Raw genomic sequence first — 18,834 nt, 5'->3', positions numbered from 1 at the left:
ATTGTTTTTGACATTGGTGAATTATGAAACAAGATTTTTTTGGACATTTTTAAACTGCCTTTTTAGCCATTAATGATACACAGTTGGTAAAATGCTATTTCAGTGATATTTTGACAAAATAAATACAATAATCAATTAGAATTAGGACTTTTGGCTCCAAAGCAGCAATTTTACAAAAAAAAACTTGTCCCTAAAGTAGTATAATTTCCCCAAAATTCACCCATAGTTGAGTATAATTCAAATAGAAACGATACCATCTCAATCTCTGTCATCAATGTAAACATATAGACAAAAAAATGCAGCTTGGCTTTTGACGCGTCATAACCCGAAAGCAACAGCCCGTGAAGCTTTAAGATAAATTGGAGCGCCTACCAAGGTCATAAAAAAAATAATTGACCACCTGAGAGGTATTTCCAGAGTGGCTTGAGTCATGGGTTGCCAGGTCTTTGAGATTTTCAAGTGGCAACTTCACTGTCATTTAAGTACCACCTAGAGAAATATAGATGGACTGTACTAAAAAAAAAGGCCATGTTGTTTCTCACCATCGATCTATGCCGATATATTTTAGAATTTACTACTGTCTGTGTGTTGTAGTGTCGAAAGCGCTAATCATATATTATAGTAGTACATAATAGTCAATTGTTTATACAAGTGTGTTTCATACACTCAGCCCAGTGCAGTATTTATTTGTACTATACATATTTATTTCATGTTTTGTTCAAACAAGAAAATTGTTATGTTTGTTGTTGGGCTCAATTGGTATTATTTTCAGCATATAAGAAAAAAATATAGCCAGACATTAAATTTATTGTAGGGCCACATATAATACTTTTTGTGACATTTTTATTAGTGTGGTATTCACATTTTTTACTGTAAAAAATGTCATCATTTTTCAATATTTTTATAATCAAAACTTGGTTTGTAATCATTATTAATGGAAGGTAATAATCCTTAATGTTCATTTGTTTTGCTGCTTCTTACCAAAAAACAGTTTTAAATACATTGAACCTAAATAATTAAACCCAAATATTGAAACTACATCTAAGAATGACGTGTATATACCAAACCACATTAACTATCCTCCATGGACAGATGATTCAAAGCTGTTAGAAGTGTTAAATTACAGGACTTGCGCGTGTGTAGTGGGGAAAAATGAGAGGTGTGGTTTAGTGTTAGTCAGCAGCGTACATCAGGTACAATCGCCTCACTCGCTATAAAAGACGAGAATCCGAGAGGAGAGGAACAAGTCAAGGAACGAACACCATCAACTACAACATCAACAACCACCCAGTGTACTCCAGAAGACTTAAAAAGTAAGTTTTCCTATTATTTTATTATATTGAGTACACTTTACATTGCAAATAAATGTGCTTACATGATGTTCTTCCCTTGAAGGATCCATCCACCATGCTGAGACAGTGCATGATGCTCGCCACGCTCCTCGTTTGTTTGTTGGCGTTTTGGGGCCAGTTTGCGGATGCTTACCCGCCCAAACCCGAGAGTCCCGCCAGCAATGCGTCCCCGGAGGATTGGGCCAAGTATCACGCTGCTGTCAGGCATTATGTCAATCTCATCACCAGGCAGAGGTGAGGAAAGTCACATGATGTGATGTATAGAAATAGTAGTGAGGAGAAGGGGGATTTGGATACACTTAATAGTGGCAATATTTCAATAGACATTTCCATTGTGATGATTAAAGACTGATTTCATTTGAGGATATCGCCAATTTGAATATGTTAAGTAATACAAGAAATATCAATTGCGTTTTGCGTTTAAACATAATTTTTCTTCTGTTTTAATTGTAAATGCCAATCAAAATAGAACCCAAATTAATTTAGTGGGAAATTTTAGTGTGGAATTATATGTTTTTGGATTTCTCATACAGTTTTTATTCCTAACTGGCCAAGTATTAATTTTAAGAAAAAAAACGGACAGACTAGCGTATCTGAATTTGTGCCAGGAACAATGTTCCATCTAAATTTTCATGTAAAACATGCTGTAAAACACAAAAAACATAAGAGTGGACAGAGCTACTGCCATGTAAACGGTGCTATTATGGGATAAAGGGTCAAATAAAAAATAAAAAAAAAGTTTGGATTTTATTTACTGCGCGCCATATGATTGCTGCTGCGCAGAGAAGACGAGAATAGTGTGCAATTGCGCTTTAAGGGAACATTGGCCAGGAATATTAAACTTTTTTAATAGTTCAGGGGTTGTGTACAGGCATAAAAAGATCACTGATGTTATTTTACAGAGCTTTATAGTTTTGCAAATGTGATTAAAATGCCAAATCCATGCATTAATGTCATTTAAATGTATCTAGATATGGGAAGAGATCATCTCCTGAGCAAGCAATGGAATGGCTGCTCTATGCTACGGATCCAAACCAAGACTCTGAACCACGGTGAGAGTTTTTAAATTATTATAAGGCAGAAAATAGATGAAATGGAAGCAACTTTTACAGAAATATGTTATCTTTACAGTACTTATTAGGGTCACTGAATGTAATTTAATGTAATGTAATGATGTCTATTTTTACAGACTGGACTATAACAGCGAGTGGTAATGGAATTGAAGGGTGACTCTTCCTCCTTTTAGAAAAAAAAATTAACAATCAATAATGCTGTGATTATCTTTTAAGGGCCAAAGTGCTTCTGATGAATTTATTGCATGCTTTTCTTCCTCTTTGTCTGCAGTGCTTCTCTTTGTATGCCTCTTCATTCATGTAAATAATTTCTATGAGGGAAAAACACTTTACAATAAAGAATATAATGGCATAAAAAATTTGGGTCAGTGCTGTTTTATTCCAAAGGTAAGTCATATTTATTGTACGATGAAAAGGTTTTTTTTCCACTTCAACTCTTCAGAAATCGTAATCATTTACTATGTCTGTATTTGTGGAATTTGTGATGACAGGAAAACATTCTGAATGTACATACTGGATTCCATTTAAATGTCTCATCTCATTTTCTGAACCGCTTTGTCTTCACTAGGGTCTCAGGGGGTGCTGGAGCATATCCCAGCTGGCTTTGGGACTCCCTGAATTGGTGGACAGCCAATCGCAGGGCACAAAGATGGGCAATTTTAGAGTGTCCAATCAGCCTACCATGCATGTCTTTGGAATATGAGAGGAAACTAGAGTACCCGAAGAAAACCCACCCAAGCCCTGGGAAGATCATCCAAACTCCACACAGGACCTGGATTTGAACCCAAGACTCCCTCTGTGGAGCCGACGTATTAACCCACCCTCCCTTTAATATACGGTATGTAACATTTTATTATGTAAGTATTCATTTTCATTTGTACAACTTGTTTATTTTTCCCATTTTATCCATTTTCAATATAGGTTTTACCCCCATTATTCAGTGGCCCTCCTAACCTTTCTATTAGTCAAATGTATGGTTTATGTACTACAGTACTTGTGCAGTATTGATGACATTGGGTGTAACGACAGTTTCGGCCTCTAGAGGCCACTGTATTACCGTGAGACAGCTCCCAAATATTCGCTGACAGGAGGTCGAGTACCTCGCTAGTCTTGCACACTCCGGTCTATGTTGGTGCACATTTAATATCCATCATCCATCCAACCATCCATATCGAACCACCTTGGATCGACTGAATGATTTAACCCAACAGGGAGGTTTTAGTTGTGCCTCAAAGCAAGGTTTCGTTCAAGATAAACACGTTCAGCGTCTTAAAGTAACTGCTGGGATTAACCAAAACCTGCCGCCTCCATACCGGCAACACCGAGTCGAGCGGCGTTCGCAAGCCGCTCTCAGTGACGCGGCGCCCGGGTAAGGTGAGTGGGCGAGCACGGTGTCCTCGGAAGGCACCGTAAAATGTCGTTTAAAGCCGTTTGTCTTGGTTGATCTTCATTGCGTTAGTATACCTTTAATTAAGCACATTAATCCGATGTACGATGAGGAAATCCCTTCATAAATCCGCACTCAAAACAAGAATAGCGACATTTATTATGCTCTCAAGTAGGATAATTAGTAGCCATATTAAGTAGCTATTGTTTACCTCTTTGACTCAAATTCACCTGCGTTTTACCTGTAAAATATATTGTTAGTTCTAACGTTTGCAATGGATTGTTGTTATCACATTTCATTCTTGCAGGGTTCGCGGGGGTGCTGGAGACTATCTCAGCCAACCTTGGATAGTAGGCGGGGCACCCTGAACAAGTTGTCAGCCAATCACAGGGCATGTTTTGGGGATTTGGTAGGGAAAAAAATACTAATTATAATTTACATGTCTCAGTTTTAGTTGTCATTAATGTAATTGTTTTTTATTTCATTTGTTTTGAGTTTTTTAAGACCATAACGTATGCACTTGTAAGTACTCCATACACCAAACTATTTTCTGCTTAAAGTAGCTTATTTCTTATGACCCAAAACAATATTGCTGCTTAATCTTATATTTTTATAACATTGAAAAAACACCCAAGTTGACCCCATACCAAAGTTTTCTTTTTAAAGACCTTTGCTGGGACAAAGGAACATTTTTAGAGGGATTATCATTTGAATAGAGGATTAACATAAGCATTTTAAAGATAGACCCTTCTATCCCTTACTGGAATATTGTTATGGCTTGTTAGCAGTGATTTGTAATTCAGTACTGTGAAAGTATGTCCTTTTACCTCACATTCCCTCCGGAAAATTTCAAAGCCTTACACCCGATTTAATCTTAAATGAGCTGTGTTATACCGCCTTGTACGCCTTTAGGAGTATTTTGGCATTATTCCGAACAATTGTCAACATTGCTTCAACCTCACTTGCCATTGAAGGGTATTTACATACTATAAATATTTTAAAATAGGGTATTTACTTTTAGAAAATGCTACAAATATATATACGACTAATACACATGTGTCATGGAACGTTACCATTGGTCAATTGGTGAATATTTAAACGTCTCTTGAGGGGATTTTCAGTATTTTTGCCTTAAGCTATACAGTTCTGCCTATACAGTATACATGATATTAATTTTTTTATTAGAATTTCATGTTCCATTAGCTATAGTATGCTTGTATGATTATATAGTTTTGTTATTTATCAGTTCTTTCAGTTTTTCTCCTTCTGAAATGTAAAGTAATGGACATTAGATCTTATTTTAACTACTACACTAGTTATACACAATGTACTGTAAAACCTTTCGCCTCTGTAATTAAGACGAACAATGGTCAGACCTTTAAATAGTATCAGTGTTAATTCCGTCCTCATTATTCTACGTCGTTTCCCTTGTTGCCATGGCAATGCACCGGAGGGGAAAAAAGCAAGGCGCCGCTCACGGTTGTCTTGGATACGGCCGTTTTCACTGTAAAGTAATGAGAGGAGCTGAACCTGTGGGAGCACCAAGGTTATTTTTAGGCCTGACGCTAGGCTACGTATGTGGATTAACACTTGTTTGGCTACCTATTTTGCGTATGTGTTTGTTTATATGCTGCTTCAAGGCAGATATTGATTATACTACCACGTTTATAGGGCTAACCCCGTAGCGCTATTTCGAGATTGGACTGCGCCAATGCCACGTCACCTGACAAGTCAGGCTTGGATCTGAGCCTGTTTTTTCTCATGCTGACTGATGTTAAATGGATCAATGAGAATCAACAGGTCTTCTGTAAGCCAACATGGGCTATCCTGTCCACTCACTTCACCATTCAATCTTTCCATCTGTTTGTAATATTCCCTCATGGACTGCAGGGATGTCTATTAATAGTTTGAAAGTGAGTTAGATAGCATTTAGTGTAGGCGGGACCTTGTTTAGACAAATTGAAAACACCATACTTATGACTGTTATTACGGCTGGAATGCATTTGTTTGTGTTATGACGATAAAGGCCAGTCTATTTGTCTTGTTACATTTGCAAAACAAGCTCGTGCATCAAAATTTTTATTATCTTCACCGCTATGTAAAATATTTCCATTAATGTCAAACAAAGCCGTTTTGTGCTCTCTTAAATTCTTCAAACCAAAGTCTTGCAACGTAATAATCTCATCGGGTGATCTTTTTAAACCCCCCTCCCTGATAATCGGGGCTCACAATTGCCTGGATTATCTTACTTTAGTCATCAGCTCATTATTGGAGACACTTTATTCAACCAAATTAATGACTGGAGAATTCATTTAACGGGTCAAGCAGCAGACATTTATTTTCTACCAAGTGCTTTTGTGCCAGGAAAGTTCTATTCATCATCTAGTCAATACCTCAATTTGCTTTTAAATATCTCTCTCTTCTCTTTTCAGAGTTGCAATTTTGGCAGAAGATACGAGGAGGAAATCCATCGCCAAAAAATGCCCGTGGCTACATCATTTTCAGACTCCAGTAAGTGACTTGATCAAGTATGACTCGAGCATCTGTGTACCGTACGTTCCCATCGCCCCAACCCGGATAACCAATTCCTCCGCTACTTAAAATGGAACACGGCAGGGAAAAAGCGTAAGCGTGAAAGATAATGTACTTATTTAACGATGCGCCGGTGCCTCTGGAGTCAAGTGCTTTGAGAGGAGAGCATCGGTCATGAAGATGTGGAAAGAAGGGAAGCGATAGTGAAAGCTTTGTGGCTAATCCGACACTCCAGACGCCGATCTCATCTCGCTACTTCTAATGTGGCTTGATGAGCTGGCTAATAGTTCAATCCGACTCTCCGTTTGAAATTACTAACGCCTCAGAAGGCTTTTCTGCCGCGTGCTTTGGACCCATCTACCCACGCAAACTCGCATCGGTAATTTAGAGTATTAACTTGTTGACGGCATTGAGATAGCATTACAAGGTAGTAGAGCATTCTTTTAAAAGAAATAGGGTTCATCAACAAAAAATATTAATGTTATGGTGTTGTAATCCCCTTAGCAGAGTATGGTATTTTCACGACTCTTCGGCGCATTGTATTTTTAGCCTCAGTGTATATATATACGTATAGATATATATATATAGCTATCTAAGATTTAGGTAGAGATTTTCAGAGGGCTATAATATTTATCCTCTAAAAATAAAATGGTGATACATCTAAAAAAAAAAAAATAAAATACTAGTTATACTGCATTTTAAGGAGTTTGGTGTTTTTGGGTATAGCAATGTAAGATTGCCCTTTGGTGGCTCATACATGACCATCTCAAAGACAAAATGGGGGTCAGCCTAGAATGCTTTTTGGATATTTTTATTATATTCAATAAGAAAGATTATCAATGTCATAGCAAAAGGTGAATTCCGAGTTCAAGGTAGCTTCCATGAAGTCCTGTATTGTACAAAACATAGCAGCTGTGTGTCAATATTTTGATCAATTCCAAGGTCTCTTCTTGACATGACAAAACTATTTCTCCCAAAGCATAGTAACCACTTTTTAAACTGTAACAAGCAAGCTCAGAGTATATTTTTTCAGACTCAAAGACACAAGTGCAGAAAAGTTCCCCCTTTTCTCCTAGTGCTTGCAACTGGCAAAAACCACGAACGCCCTTTTTGTCACAGCACTTCGGCAAGCTTGCCAACAGGGACCCGTTTGTGATCTGATTCTGGCAAAAGCTTTATCTCTCTTTTCCGATTCATCACCATTCCCTGGCCAATCTTCTCGCCAGCCATCCCGCCCCATGTTCTCCTCCCCTCCTGTGTTAACCCCCGCAGGGAAGCCTCCGGGAAAAAGGGCCCAGCCTCCTTTCCTTTTCTCTCTCTCTTCTCTTTCTCCTCCCCGTGTAAGCATCACACTTGCCATTTTCCAACCCCACTCCCCCTTTTTTTTACGCGTCGCTCTCTCTCCGATCTACTCGTGCACACGAGCTTGTCCCCTGCATTCATTCATGCGGAGGAGAAGACTCTCAGCCAGGCGTAGCTTACACACATTTGCGTCAAGAGCAGGTGGAGCGAGGCAGGAGGAAGCCTCACTCACTCACTCACTCACTTTGGGCTGTGTTGACGTTTGTGTAGTGAAGTGTAGTGAGGTGTTGGTCACCATGGCTGGCAGTCTGTTTGGAAGACTCTCCCTGGAGGAGGAGAGGGACTCGGCCATGTCCTCGGAGGGCTTGGAGATGAGGCTGGGGGTGGAAGGTAAGAGTGTACTTGGCAACCTGTGATAGATTTGTGCAGTCATTTGAAAAATAGTAATTATTGCATGTGATTTATTGAGAGATTGATGGCAGGTTTGTACGTTTAAGTGTCATGGAGCAGGTGACATCACAGATATTAGTCAATGGTAGTGGAGGAGTGTGTTTGTGTCTCTGCAGTGACGATGACTAAAAGAGGCAGAACGGGCCCAGGGTGGCTTAGGCAGGCACGGGATAGCGACCGTAGCCGAGGCTTTGGGAAGAAATGTTAGACTATGTTAGCATGAGTGCTGGGAAGGAGGACTTTGTAGATACAGTTGGTCCAAGGGGAAAGTGGTGGAAAGTTATGTTGTTGTTTGGGAAAAGTTTGGATTGACATACATGTATTACCGCTTTGCAAGATAAGATCATCCATAGGGTTTTTTTTTGGATTGGACAACTTTATTCATCCCCCGGGTGAGGATGCAGAAATGAGAAAAGGCATTTTAGACTTGGAATAGATATATAAATAAATAAGCATGTTGCTGAAATATACATTTATACATATATACATATACACATACATATACACATACATATACACATATATACACATACATATACACATACATATACACATACATATACACATACATATACACATACATATACACATACATATACACATACACATATACACATACACATATACACATACACATTATACACATATACACACATATATACTCATTATACATATACACGTATACACATACACATATATACATAGATACACATAGATGTACATGCATGCATACGGTAGGTCTTAATGATTTTATTATATTTTTTTCAATTATAATATATATATATATGATTAGAGTATTTTAGAATATATTTTTTAGCTATACAACGGCCAAAATGATCTTCCATGTTAGTATGATAAACTCCAACATTTTTTCCTTGTGGCTTTATTGTTACCATGACATCGTTTGACTTCCCTCACCCAGCCTGTTCAGAATATTAACTTCCATTTTTCATAGGGAGCCTTTCATGCACACATTGTTCATATTCAAAAGGTTAGATCCTCCTATACATTTTTTTTCCTAGCACGACATGGCGTGTGTTCTGATGACTCATTTCACAGACATGTTAAAATAGACTGCGTTGAGTGGATTTTTTTATTTATTTATATGACATCTTAAAATTCACAGACATTTTGCCAGTAGCACGTATAGTCACAAGTACCATACAAACCATTTATAATTGACAAGACTTCATTAATATTGCATTGTGTTTCATTCTGCACATAAATATCCTTCTCTGTGTGTGTCCACGGATATTTATGTACTGTGAGGAACCACAAAGTCATTTGCAATCCGTCACTAAGGCTTGCTTTAAATTGGCAGTTTGGTTAAAAAAAAGTACATATAAATGCGGGCATGTTTGCCAGATTAAAAGCAAAGCGGCGTCATTGATTAAAAGGCTTGTAAAGTTATGGTATTGCACGCCAAATCGTGTTCTGGGTTACTACATGTGTTGTGAATTGTAATATAACATGACAGCCATGATGAATCCAATTTTCTGGGAAAATTGTGGCTGCGCATTTAACATTTATGGTTACGGGTTTATTCATCTGTCATCGTGCTGTAATCAGAGACACCACGCTGTATGATTTTAATTGTCACTCCATCACTCATTTTGTCGTTTTGTAAACATTGGGCAGATATTTAGTGATATATATGTATATTCCAAGCAAATTAAAATCTTTGTCAAGGCCAGTTATGGATATTTAAAGACAATTGGTGCCGGAACTGTGGACCGGACAATTTGACAAAATGTACTTGTAAACATTGGACAGATATTTAGTGATATATATGTATATTCCAAGCAAATGCTGCTATTGACCAGTCAAATTAAAATCTTTGTCAAGGCCAGTTATGGATATTTAAAGACAATTGGTGCCGAAACTGTGGACCGAACAATTTGACAAACTGTACCTTGGCAGATATTTAGACATGAGTACATTCCAAGTAAAGAGAATAAGACAAAAACTAGCAAAAAGATAAAACCTAATGTGATCATAAAGATCTATGTATGCTAAGCCTGTTTTTCTGATGTCCTTTGCCAGGGTTAAATCTGGCATTTTTTTTTGCTCCAACTGGCGTCAAAGCGTTGTCAACGGGAGCCAAACACAAAGAAAATAGTTGACTGCAAAAGACTGGAGCAATTAGTTATTCGATTTACTTATGAAATTACCCGGCGCGAGGGCGGAAGGACTGCGTAATGAATGATCAAGGTCAGTCGGCAGTTTGTGTCTGTGTTATTGGCGTTCTGGCTTCCGTCTCATCTCTAGGCAAGGCGAGATGTGACTTGTGTCCTTATTTTGCCTTTGAGGCCAAGCTGACTATTTCCAAATATAATAATCCTGCTTCCATTTTACAGCTACTTCTTTTGCTTTTTTTTCAGGTGACAAGTGCAGTTGACTATTAGGAATAATTGCTTCCTCTTACAAACTCAACTTTATTAGAAAGGCATTAGAATAAGTCCTTTCCCGTGTGTATTTATTTACCTGGACTAAGAAGAACTAGGGTTATATTTTTTAAGAGAAAGTGGCAAAGACAAAGTTACAAATGTTTGTTTGGAAGCATATTGAGTTTAGTAGTTTTTTTTTCTGTCTGACTGCAGGGGGATAATCAATAAGACTGATGGCGTCTTTGGTGTAGCCAACAGATTCGCTGAGATTGAATCAACAGCAAATTTTGTGCTCAGTAGGGTTGTTAGAAATGTTTTTTTTAACAGATGACGATTTTTTTTCCGATAGGGTGGCTAATAAGCACATAAATAAAACATGTTATTTTATATATAGTTATGTTACATTGGATTTAACACAACCAAAACGAGAAGTCAAGAAAAGTTAGTTTCTGAGTACTTTGCAACCAAGTCGTTTTTTAAGCAAAAGCAGATAGATGCAAATATTGTATCTTAATTGCAAAAATATTGTAGTTAATTGCAAAAACAATCAATAGTGTCAGGGTATTGAAAATAGTGTCAATAGGTTAGTTTAGAACTTTATTTTATCCCGTATTCGAAATTTCTTGGTTCCACAGACACAGAAGACATTGTAGAACTAGTTAAAAAACAAAATACCAAAATGCAATTTAAAAAGACAGGAAAGCAGCAAAAACCTAAAACCAGCAAGAGTGGATGGAGCTATTGCTACCAGCTGCCACTTCAACTGCGCCATCTTAATTGCAGTAGCAAAAAACGGATACTAGACGCAAGAAAAGACGTAGATTGGATAAAACTGGAACCACACACATAGGAAATCTTCCAATTTTCGAGAGTCATTCAATGACTCACTTCTCTTTGAATTCTGCTACTGAATCATTTGTAATTTGTTTCATTTTTCTCTTTTTGTGTGTAGCCATGCATCAAGCTTTGGACACCCTGAGTGACAGTATCAGCTCCACAACTGCCAATGACCTGGATCTCATTTTCCTTAAGGGAATCATGGAAAGCCCAGTGGTAAGAACAAAATTTTACTTTGTTTATCAGTTAGAAATGTCTTTATTGAAGTATTTTGTCATGGGAAAGATGATGTCACTGAGATCAGCATTTTCATGACAAAAGGTTATCAGAATTTTGCTAAGAGCTTAGAAACCTGACGTCTTAAATTGCCCAGTAATTTATCAACTTGACAGTGATTGACATCCGTTTGGTTTGAACTGAGGGCAGCTGGCACTATTGTAGCCTTTTGATTAGTAAATAATTGACCATTTATGATAATAACCAAATTCATGTCTACTGCAATTTTGGGTAAATGTCATTATGTAATTGACAGCACATTTTTCCACATGAGTAAAATCTCGTGTTTGAACGTCATCAGCAGATGACCTTCTATTTTGTTCCATTAAAGGAACATTGACACTTATTACAGCATGAGTTCTGCCTTAAAAGTTCAAATCGTGTTTTTTTGGTGGATTTAAAATGATATTAAAATGATTAAAATGACGTTATTTGACTTTTAAACTGAATTTTGTTTGGGTAAGGCCACAACAAATTGAATTTGCTCTTTTTAGTTATAGATATGTGTACACCCATGTATATTTGACTTTTTGCTCAAATAAGAAACCTTGCTTTTAGAAATATAACAACCTTGAATGTGAGGAAAGGAAAGTAAAAAATTCATGTTTCCCTGAAATTTTAATGTTCCACAAAACACACCAAAAAACGCGATCAGGTTTTTTCGTCGACTTTATCGGGCTAGCGTTACTTTATCCTTGATTTATTTAGTCGTAGTTAGCAAAGCAGTAATTGAATCCGTATCGAGAGTCTGCAAATTTGAAACTATTTGCGAGGAGTGAAGACTAAAAAAAAATGAATAAAAATAAGCTTACATGCCATCTGCCCTCTCTTGAAAATCCAAGGCTCACGAGTGCTTTGAAGAGCCCAAGTTGGAAGCGGTGAGGGAAAACAACGTGGAACTGGTCCAGGACATCCTCAAGGAACTCAACCCTCTGGCACACAGAAACCAAGCCGCCGAAGAGCTACTCCGCATCCTCAAAGAACCTCATTTTCAGGTTTTTAAACATAACCTTTAAATTATAGCTACAGCAAAGTTTACACTTAATGTTGCTTGTGTCAATATGATTGATTTGGAGCTCATGAAGGCGTATTTGCATCTAATTTTCAATATTTTCCGTCCTTTTAAGTCCCTCCTGGAGACTCATGATTCCGTGGCGTCCAAAAACTACGAGACGCCTCCACCGAGCCCCTGCGCCTTCATGGATGCGGCCCTTAACAGTCAAGTCGTCCCCCCCGACGCCGTGAGGATGGTGGGGATTCGCAAGGTGGCTGGTGAGCACTTGGTAAGTAGCCGGAAAATAATTGTATCATTGTAAGGATAATTATAATTGCGTTTTGTGCTAAAATGAAGGCTTGTTGAAAAGTAACGTATTTTCACAACTATAAGGCGCAATGCATTATAAGGCGCAGCCTCAATGAATGACATTTGATTTTTTTTTCCATATTTAAAGCACACTGGATTATTGTATTGTATTATTTTCACGACTATAATGTGCACCACATTTAAAGGCGCACCCTCAATGAATGACATTTTTTTTACATATTTAAAGCACACTGTCGATTTTAGAGAAAACTTAAGACTTTTAAGTGCGCCTTATTTTTCATGTCAAAGCAAAAAAAATTGATAATTCATCTATATAATAGTCATCTTATTACCTTTTGGATCGATACTCTTATTGTTGTGTATAGTCATTTCTTACTTGAAATACATCCAAAAATTCCCCTTTTGGTTTCATATTCTTAAATTTAACAACCAACTAAATGTTTTTATTGTTTTTTTGGCTAAACTGGACTCAAGTAGACCATGACATTTTTACTCTGTACGCTTGTGTTTATAGGGAGTGACATTTCGCGTTGAGAGTGGCGAGCTGGTCATCGCTAGGATCCTCCATGGCGGCATGATCGACCAACAAGGTCTACTCCACGTGGGGGATATCATCAAGGAAGTGAACGGCAAAGAGGTGGCCAATGACCCCAAAGTCTTGCAGGAGATGTTGAAGGAAGCCAGTGGTAGTGTGGTTTTGAAAATTCTGCCCAGTTACCAGGAGCCACATACGCCACGACAGGTCAGTCAAAAATTACATGCGATATGTGAGGATCAAGCTAAATATATATATTTTTAAGTCTCATAATGAGCTGGTATTCTTTTCAGTGCAGAAATGGCACATTGCAAAACAATACGCGTAGTAACACTGTCATGGTCATCTGACATTTAATCCCAAGTGTTGAAATATGCAGAGCACGTTTCAATATTAGCATTTTCAGCGCTGGTGCCGGAGAAGGAAAGTGGCCACCAATTGCCTTTGGTCGCCTAATCAACATCTGCTTTCGCAATTTAGTGCTCTGCAACAGAACGGATGTTTTTGTCTGTGGTAGAAATTCCATTGATTTCAAGTAGAATTCTTCCACTCTAACTCCAACACAAGATTTAAGACATTGATTTCAGCAAGCAATTTAGCATTTCTATTCAAGTGCTATCTCCTGAGTTAATTGGCTCTGTCAGACATGCCCTGAAATGTGACAAAAACAACACATAAATTCACTCCATTTGGAATGATTCTAAAGGTTAATAAATTCCTGGTTATAAATGTTCATAAATCTTTTGGCTTTTGTCATTAAAAACACTTTCTGGGACCCACAGTGCTTAATACATTTATTTGAAAGATGGCATGTGCCAAGTTTAATCCTTATTGGGAATATTTACAATAGATATGATGAACTGTTATTGTAAAATATGATTATATTCTTTTTTAATGTTATAAATTGAAAGGGAGGATTGGACAAAAACAACTAAAATATCGTTTTAACTCGGATCAACGATACACATGTAGTTTTTTAATATTTTTTATCATCTTACATCGACGTAAGTGAAGGAGGAGGGATTGGTTTCCATGGCGACACAGTTAGGCTCACTTTCACTTTGGCCGTGTCACTCCCTCTGTTTACGTCTACTTGCCCTATCATTAAACACTGTGGTTATTAGTCAGAGAGTTGTTCTGCCAAAAGTCATTATATTCTCTTTTGAAAGGTGTTTATTTTTGAAGTACTTTAAGTACAATTTGTCCTCCCAAACGTCTCTCCTCATAGGCCTTTGTCAAATGTCACTTTGACTACGACCCATCTCACGATAACCTGATACCATGCAAAGAAGCGGGACTGAGTTTCTGTAGTGGAGATATTCTGCAGATTTTCAACCAGGAAGACCTCAACTGGTGGCAGGTGAGTACTTTGCATGGGTTCGTAAAATGCAACCAGGGAGCTCGAGGTTTGTTTTTATTTTATTTTTTTATTTATTTCAGGCCTGCCACATTCAGGGAGGAAGTGCAGGTTTGATTCCCAGTCAGCTACTGGAAGAGAAGAGGAAAGCGTTTGTGAAAAGAGATTTGGAACTGGTTACCACAGGTAAGCCTTAGACCTCAGGTGTTAAGGTGGGTGGGCGGGGCCAAATCTAGCCTATCAGATTACTTCTGGTATTTTTTTAATTAAATTATTCTCAGGTCCTCTGTGTGCGGGAGTGGTTGGCAAGAAGAAGAAAAAGATGATGTATTTAACCACCAAAAATGCAGGTATACTTGAATTCCACAAAATGGCTTCCATGAAATGATCTGCAATTATATTGTATCATCTAAAAAAAATGCCATATTTTTCTGGACTGGCAAAGAATACACAATGAAGAGAGAAAAATTACCGTATTTTCACCACTATACGGTGCACCGCATTTAAAGGCGCAGTTTTAAATTTTCTCCTGCATTAATTGTCTGTCCTCATTAATGTTTTTTTTCCTAAGAATTTGATCGTCACGAGCTGCGAATCTATGAAGAAGTGGCCAAGGTCCCACCCTTCAGAAGGAAGACCTTAGTTCTGATTGGCGCACAGGGCGTTGGCCGTCGCAGTTTAAAGAACAAGCTGCTGGTGTTGGATCCTCAGCGGTACGGCACCACCGTCCCATGTGAGTGCAAATGTCAAAGGGAATAAATTACCCAGCAACACAACCTGAGCCTTTCTGGTTTTGTCCGTCCCTTTTTGTCCTTCTTTAGTCACCAGCAGAAAGCCAAAGGTGGACGAAAGAGACGGCCAGATGTATTCCTTCATGACCCGCAATGAAATGGAGGGCGATATCAAAAATGGGCGTTTCCTAGAGCACGGCGAATACGACGGGAATTTGTATGGTACTAAAATCAACTCCATTCACGAGGTGACGGAAACGGGGAAGATCTGCATTCTGGATGTCAATCCTCAGGTATCCCATTCAAGCTATCTTCTGCATTGCATGCTATGTACAGTACAGAAATACACTCTTAGGAGTGTGGTTTCCCTCTAGTGGTATACTGAAAATGGACTGAATTAAATCATCTAGCATTCTTTTTTTAAACCACTCCAGTGTAGTTAACAAGTACAATTCAGTTGTGTTGAACTACAATGACAGGTTTTGCATTATTTAATGTAAAAATTGTTTATTTATCAAATATTTAGGAAGAACTTCTATGATACTTAAGTTCATTGTTGTCTCATTTATTTGATCTACAATCTAAGTATAGTGTTAATGCTTCTAACCTTCACTTAGAAAAAAAATACATTTTTTTAGTATTTCAAAATGCAAAAAAAAAAATATCTATACCGTATTTTCCTGACTATAAGGCGCACTTAAGTCTTACATTTTCTCCAAAATAGCCAGGGCGCCTTATAATCCAGTGTTCTTTATATAAGTACAACCTTACAACATTTCGACCCATTTCTCAAGGCTCTCAAAGTCCTTCGGACGTCGGAGTTCTTACCCTACGTGGTCTTCATCGAGGCTCCGGATTTTGAGGTCCTCAAAGCCATGAATAGGTCGGCGATTGAGTCAGGAGTGGTGACTAAACAGTTAACGGTAAGTGTCGACATTGAGGCCCCTTGACGTCCACTAAAATCCTCCCTGTCCTCAGGACTCTGAGCTCAAGAGGACAGTGGACGAGAGCGAGCGAACCAAGAGGGCCTACGGACATTACTTTGACCTGTGCGTCGTCAACGACGGCCTGGAAACCACCTTCCGAAGTCTACGCACCGCCATGGAAAAACTGTTAAATGAGCAACAGTGGGTGCCTGTTAGCTGGGTTTTTTGAGTTTCAGGACGCGGTGTTGTATTTAATTTGTCATCTTATCGTCGATATTGAAGCGCTTCTAGAGTTGGTTCTCGGTTGGTAGAGCGATCGTCAAGTAGGAACAGGGCAGATTGCTCATTACAGACTGCTCCCTTGAAATTTGTTCTTGCGTCTTTGAGTGGGATGGCGAGTTAATTAACTTTATATTCAGACCACGCCGTGGTATTGTGAAATGAAGCTCTTCTGCAATAATCATGCTGTTTAATCAGTATCTTGATTTGTCACTCATCTCTAAGACTGTGCTCACCAATACAGATTTCGAAATGTATAGAAAGATAAATATATCAAGAGTTTAAATTCACTAAAGTCACTTTTGGCACCAAAATGCTACGCGTGCAATACTCTGAATTTAAACAAACTTTTAAGACGAATAGGAAACAGTAAATACAGGAGGATGTGCCAAAATATCCTAAAAGCTATATACAGTAATACCTTGTTTATCGCGGTTCGTAGTTTCCAAGACTTGCCTTAATAGTCGAAAAATTGCAATGTTTTTTTTTGGTCTTGTTTTTTAATATTTGGACTTTTTTAAACCCTCTCTGTGCTATTATTTAATGGCCAAAGGTAGACACAACCTCCTAGAGGCTATTGAAATACTCTGCAATTGTGATTCGTAGTTTTTTCCCCCTATTTCATGTTTGTATTATTATTCTTGTACTATAAACTTTTCATATATATTTGGCAGATCCAAGCTACGATGTGGTGAATCCAGGATAGTCAATCCGTGAAGTGGCGAGGTATTACTGTATTCACATTTTGAGGTGCACTACATGGCTGTGACCACAAGAAGCGCTGTTGAGTCAGTATCCACAAGTCCGAGGTAAAAGTAATTCTAATATTTGAAACCAGCGCTCAAAGCGTTCTCAGATATAACGGATAAATACTATGAATTGGTTCATTGATAATTCATTTTCTGTTTAGTTGATCAAGAAAATGTAGTGTCGTGGTGAGTCCTAGTGAAAAATCATATGTTCTAATATGTAGAAAGTAATGGCAAAAGGCTCCTTTTTAGCTCTCCAAATCCTAAATAATGTAGTGTTACGTTTACATTGGATTGCTAGAAGACAGACTACTAGATGATGGAAACATACCAAATGTGATATTTGTATTGAATTCTGTATATTTTACCACCTCGTCATATATACTATACTATGATTGCATTTTTTTTTTTTTTGGGAGAAATGTTTGTGTTTCTTCAGTTTTTGGGAAATGAACAGCAATAGAAACTTGAGCCACTTAATTATTATTATTGACTACAGCCTGCTTTATTGACTTGAAATTAAGTCAATCAAGTAAACGCAATCTTTAGAAGAAATTTAGACAAAAATTCATGACCTTTTAGTGATGTTTTTTTTTTTGTGTGATGTACAACCAGTCCAAAAACATACTTTTTGCCTTAACATGCTTCAAAAGCCAAGGATTCATAGAATTCTATTTAAATACCATTATTCCACCAATGACTGGCATCTGGTGTTTATTTTACCTTCCGACTTATACGTAATGTATTGTAATAAAGAGTCTACTATCACTAAAAGACAGTCTTGGTGTAGCGCATTGGGACAAACAAAAAAAATGTATTGTGTGTCTTTATAGTTGTAGAAATACTGTGAAATGCGTTCTTCTGTAGGAATATAAAAAAATGAATAGTTTCGCCATCCCTAATATAACTTTGCTATCAGACTGTCATTCTTATTTTCCTACTTTAGATTAGAATTTTATATTTAGTATTCGGGAAATTTCTTGGTTGCAGTAGGAAGACAGGTATAAGACACACAAGACATTGTAGAGCTAGTTAAGAAACTGGAGCCCCAATAACTGAAATACTAATGAAGTGTTGCTAAACTAATGAGTAGTTCCTGCTCTTTAATAACAGGTTGTCTTCTCAGAGGAAGGAAAATGCTGCAGTGATTCGTTGGGATGGCGTCTTGGTGAGTATATTATCATTGTCCTTGTAAGACGTTTTAAATAGGGAGCTAATGGGAAAGGGGGAAAGGGAATTATCTTTGTTTGGGCTCGTTTCGGAGGAATGTGCTGGGGAAAGTGTTGAAACATGTTTGAGTTTTTTGCTGCTGGGCAATAGAAAAAGTACATGAAAAT

General features: G+C 37.8%; 2 protein-coding genes across 4 annotated transcripts; both read left to right on the top strand.

Moving 5' to 3' along the window:
- The first annotated feature begins 319 nt into the window (after window positions 1–319).
- Window positions 320–2,725, top strand: LOC144211415 (pancreatic propolypeptide YG-like). Of its 2 annotated transcripts, XM_077738653.1 has the most exons (4): window positions 320–1,313; window positions 1,396–1,586; window positions 2,324–2,404; window positions 2,542–2,725. In XM_077738653.1, exons 2-4 carry the CDS (start codon window positions 1,408–1,410, stop codon window positions 2,564–2,566), a joined length of 285 nt encoding a protein of 94 aa, XP_077594779.1. In that variant the 5' UTR covers window positions 320–1,313; window positions 1,396–1,407; the 3' UTR covers window positions 2,567–2,725. The 2 variants fall into 2 exon arrangements, with proteins under 2 accessions (XP_077594779.1, XP_077594778.1); XM_077738652.1 differs by having other exon boundaries at window positions 320–1,586.
- Window positions 2,726–3,501: 776 nt separating this feature from the next.
- mpp2b (MAGUK p55 scaffold protein 2b) lies at window positions 3,502–17,962 on the top strand. Of its 2 annotated transcripts, XM_077738651.1 has the most exons (13): window positions 3,502–3,799; window positions 6,245–6,323; window positions 11,436–11,536; window positions 12,439–12,591; window positions 12,724–12,879; window positions 13,435–13,662; window positions 14,684–14,815; window positions 14,896–14,998; window positions 15,094–15,162; window positions 15,384–15,545; window positions 15,634–15,836; window positions 16,338–16,466; window positions 16,522–17,962. In XM_077738651.1, the coding sequence occupies exons 2-13, from the start codon at window positions 6,293–6,295 to the stop codon at window positions 16,696–16,698; spliced, it is 1,644 nt and encodes a 547-aa protein (XP_077594777.1). In that variant the 5' UTR covers window positions 3,502–3,799; window positions 6,245–6,292; the 3' UTR covers window positions 16,699–17,962. The 2 variants fall into 2 exon arrangements, with proteins under 2 accessions (XP_077594777.1, XP_077594776.1); XM_077738650.1 differs by lacking the exons at window positions 3,502–3,799; window positions 6,245–6,323 and adding an exon at window positions 7,759–8,036.
- The last annotated feature ends 872 nt before the right edge of the window (window positions 17,963–18,834 follow it).

The sequence above is a fragment of the Stigmatopora nigra genome, chromosome 18 (genome assembly GCF_051989575.1).
Source record: "Stigmatopora nigra isolate UIUO_SnigA chromosome 18, RoL_Snig_1.1, whole genome shotgun sequence".
NCBI classification, from domain to species: domain Eukaryota; kingdom Metazoa; phylum Chordata; class Actinopteri; order Syngnathiformes; family Syngnathidae; genus Stigmatopora; species Stigmatopora nigra.
Note: the sequence above shows the minus strand (reverse complement) of the source record. Positions and strands in the feature narration are given on the sequence as shown.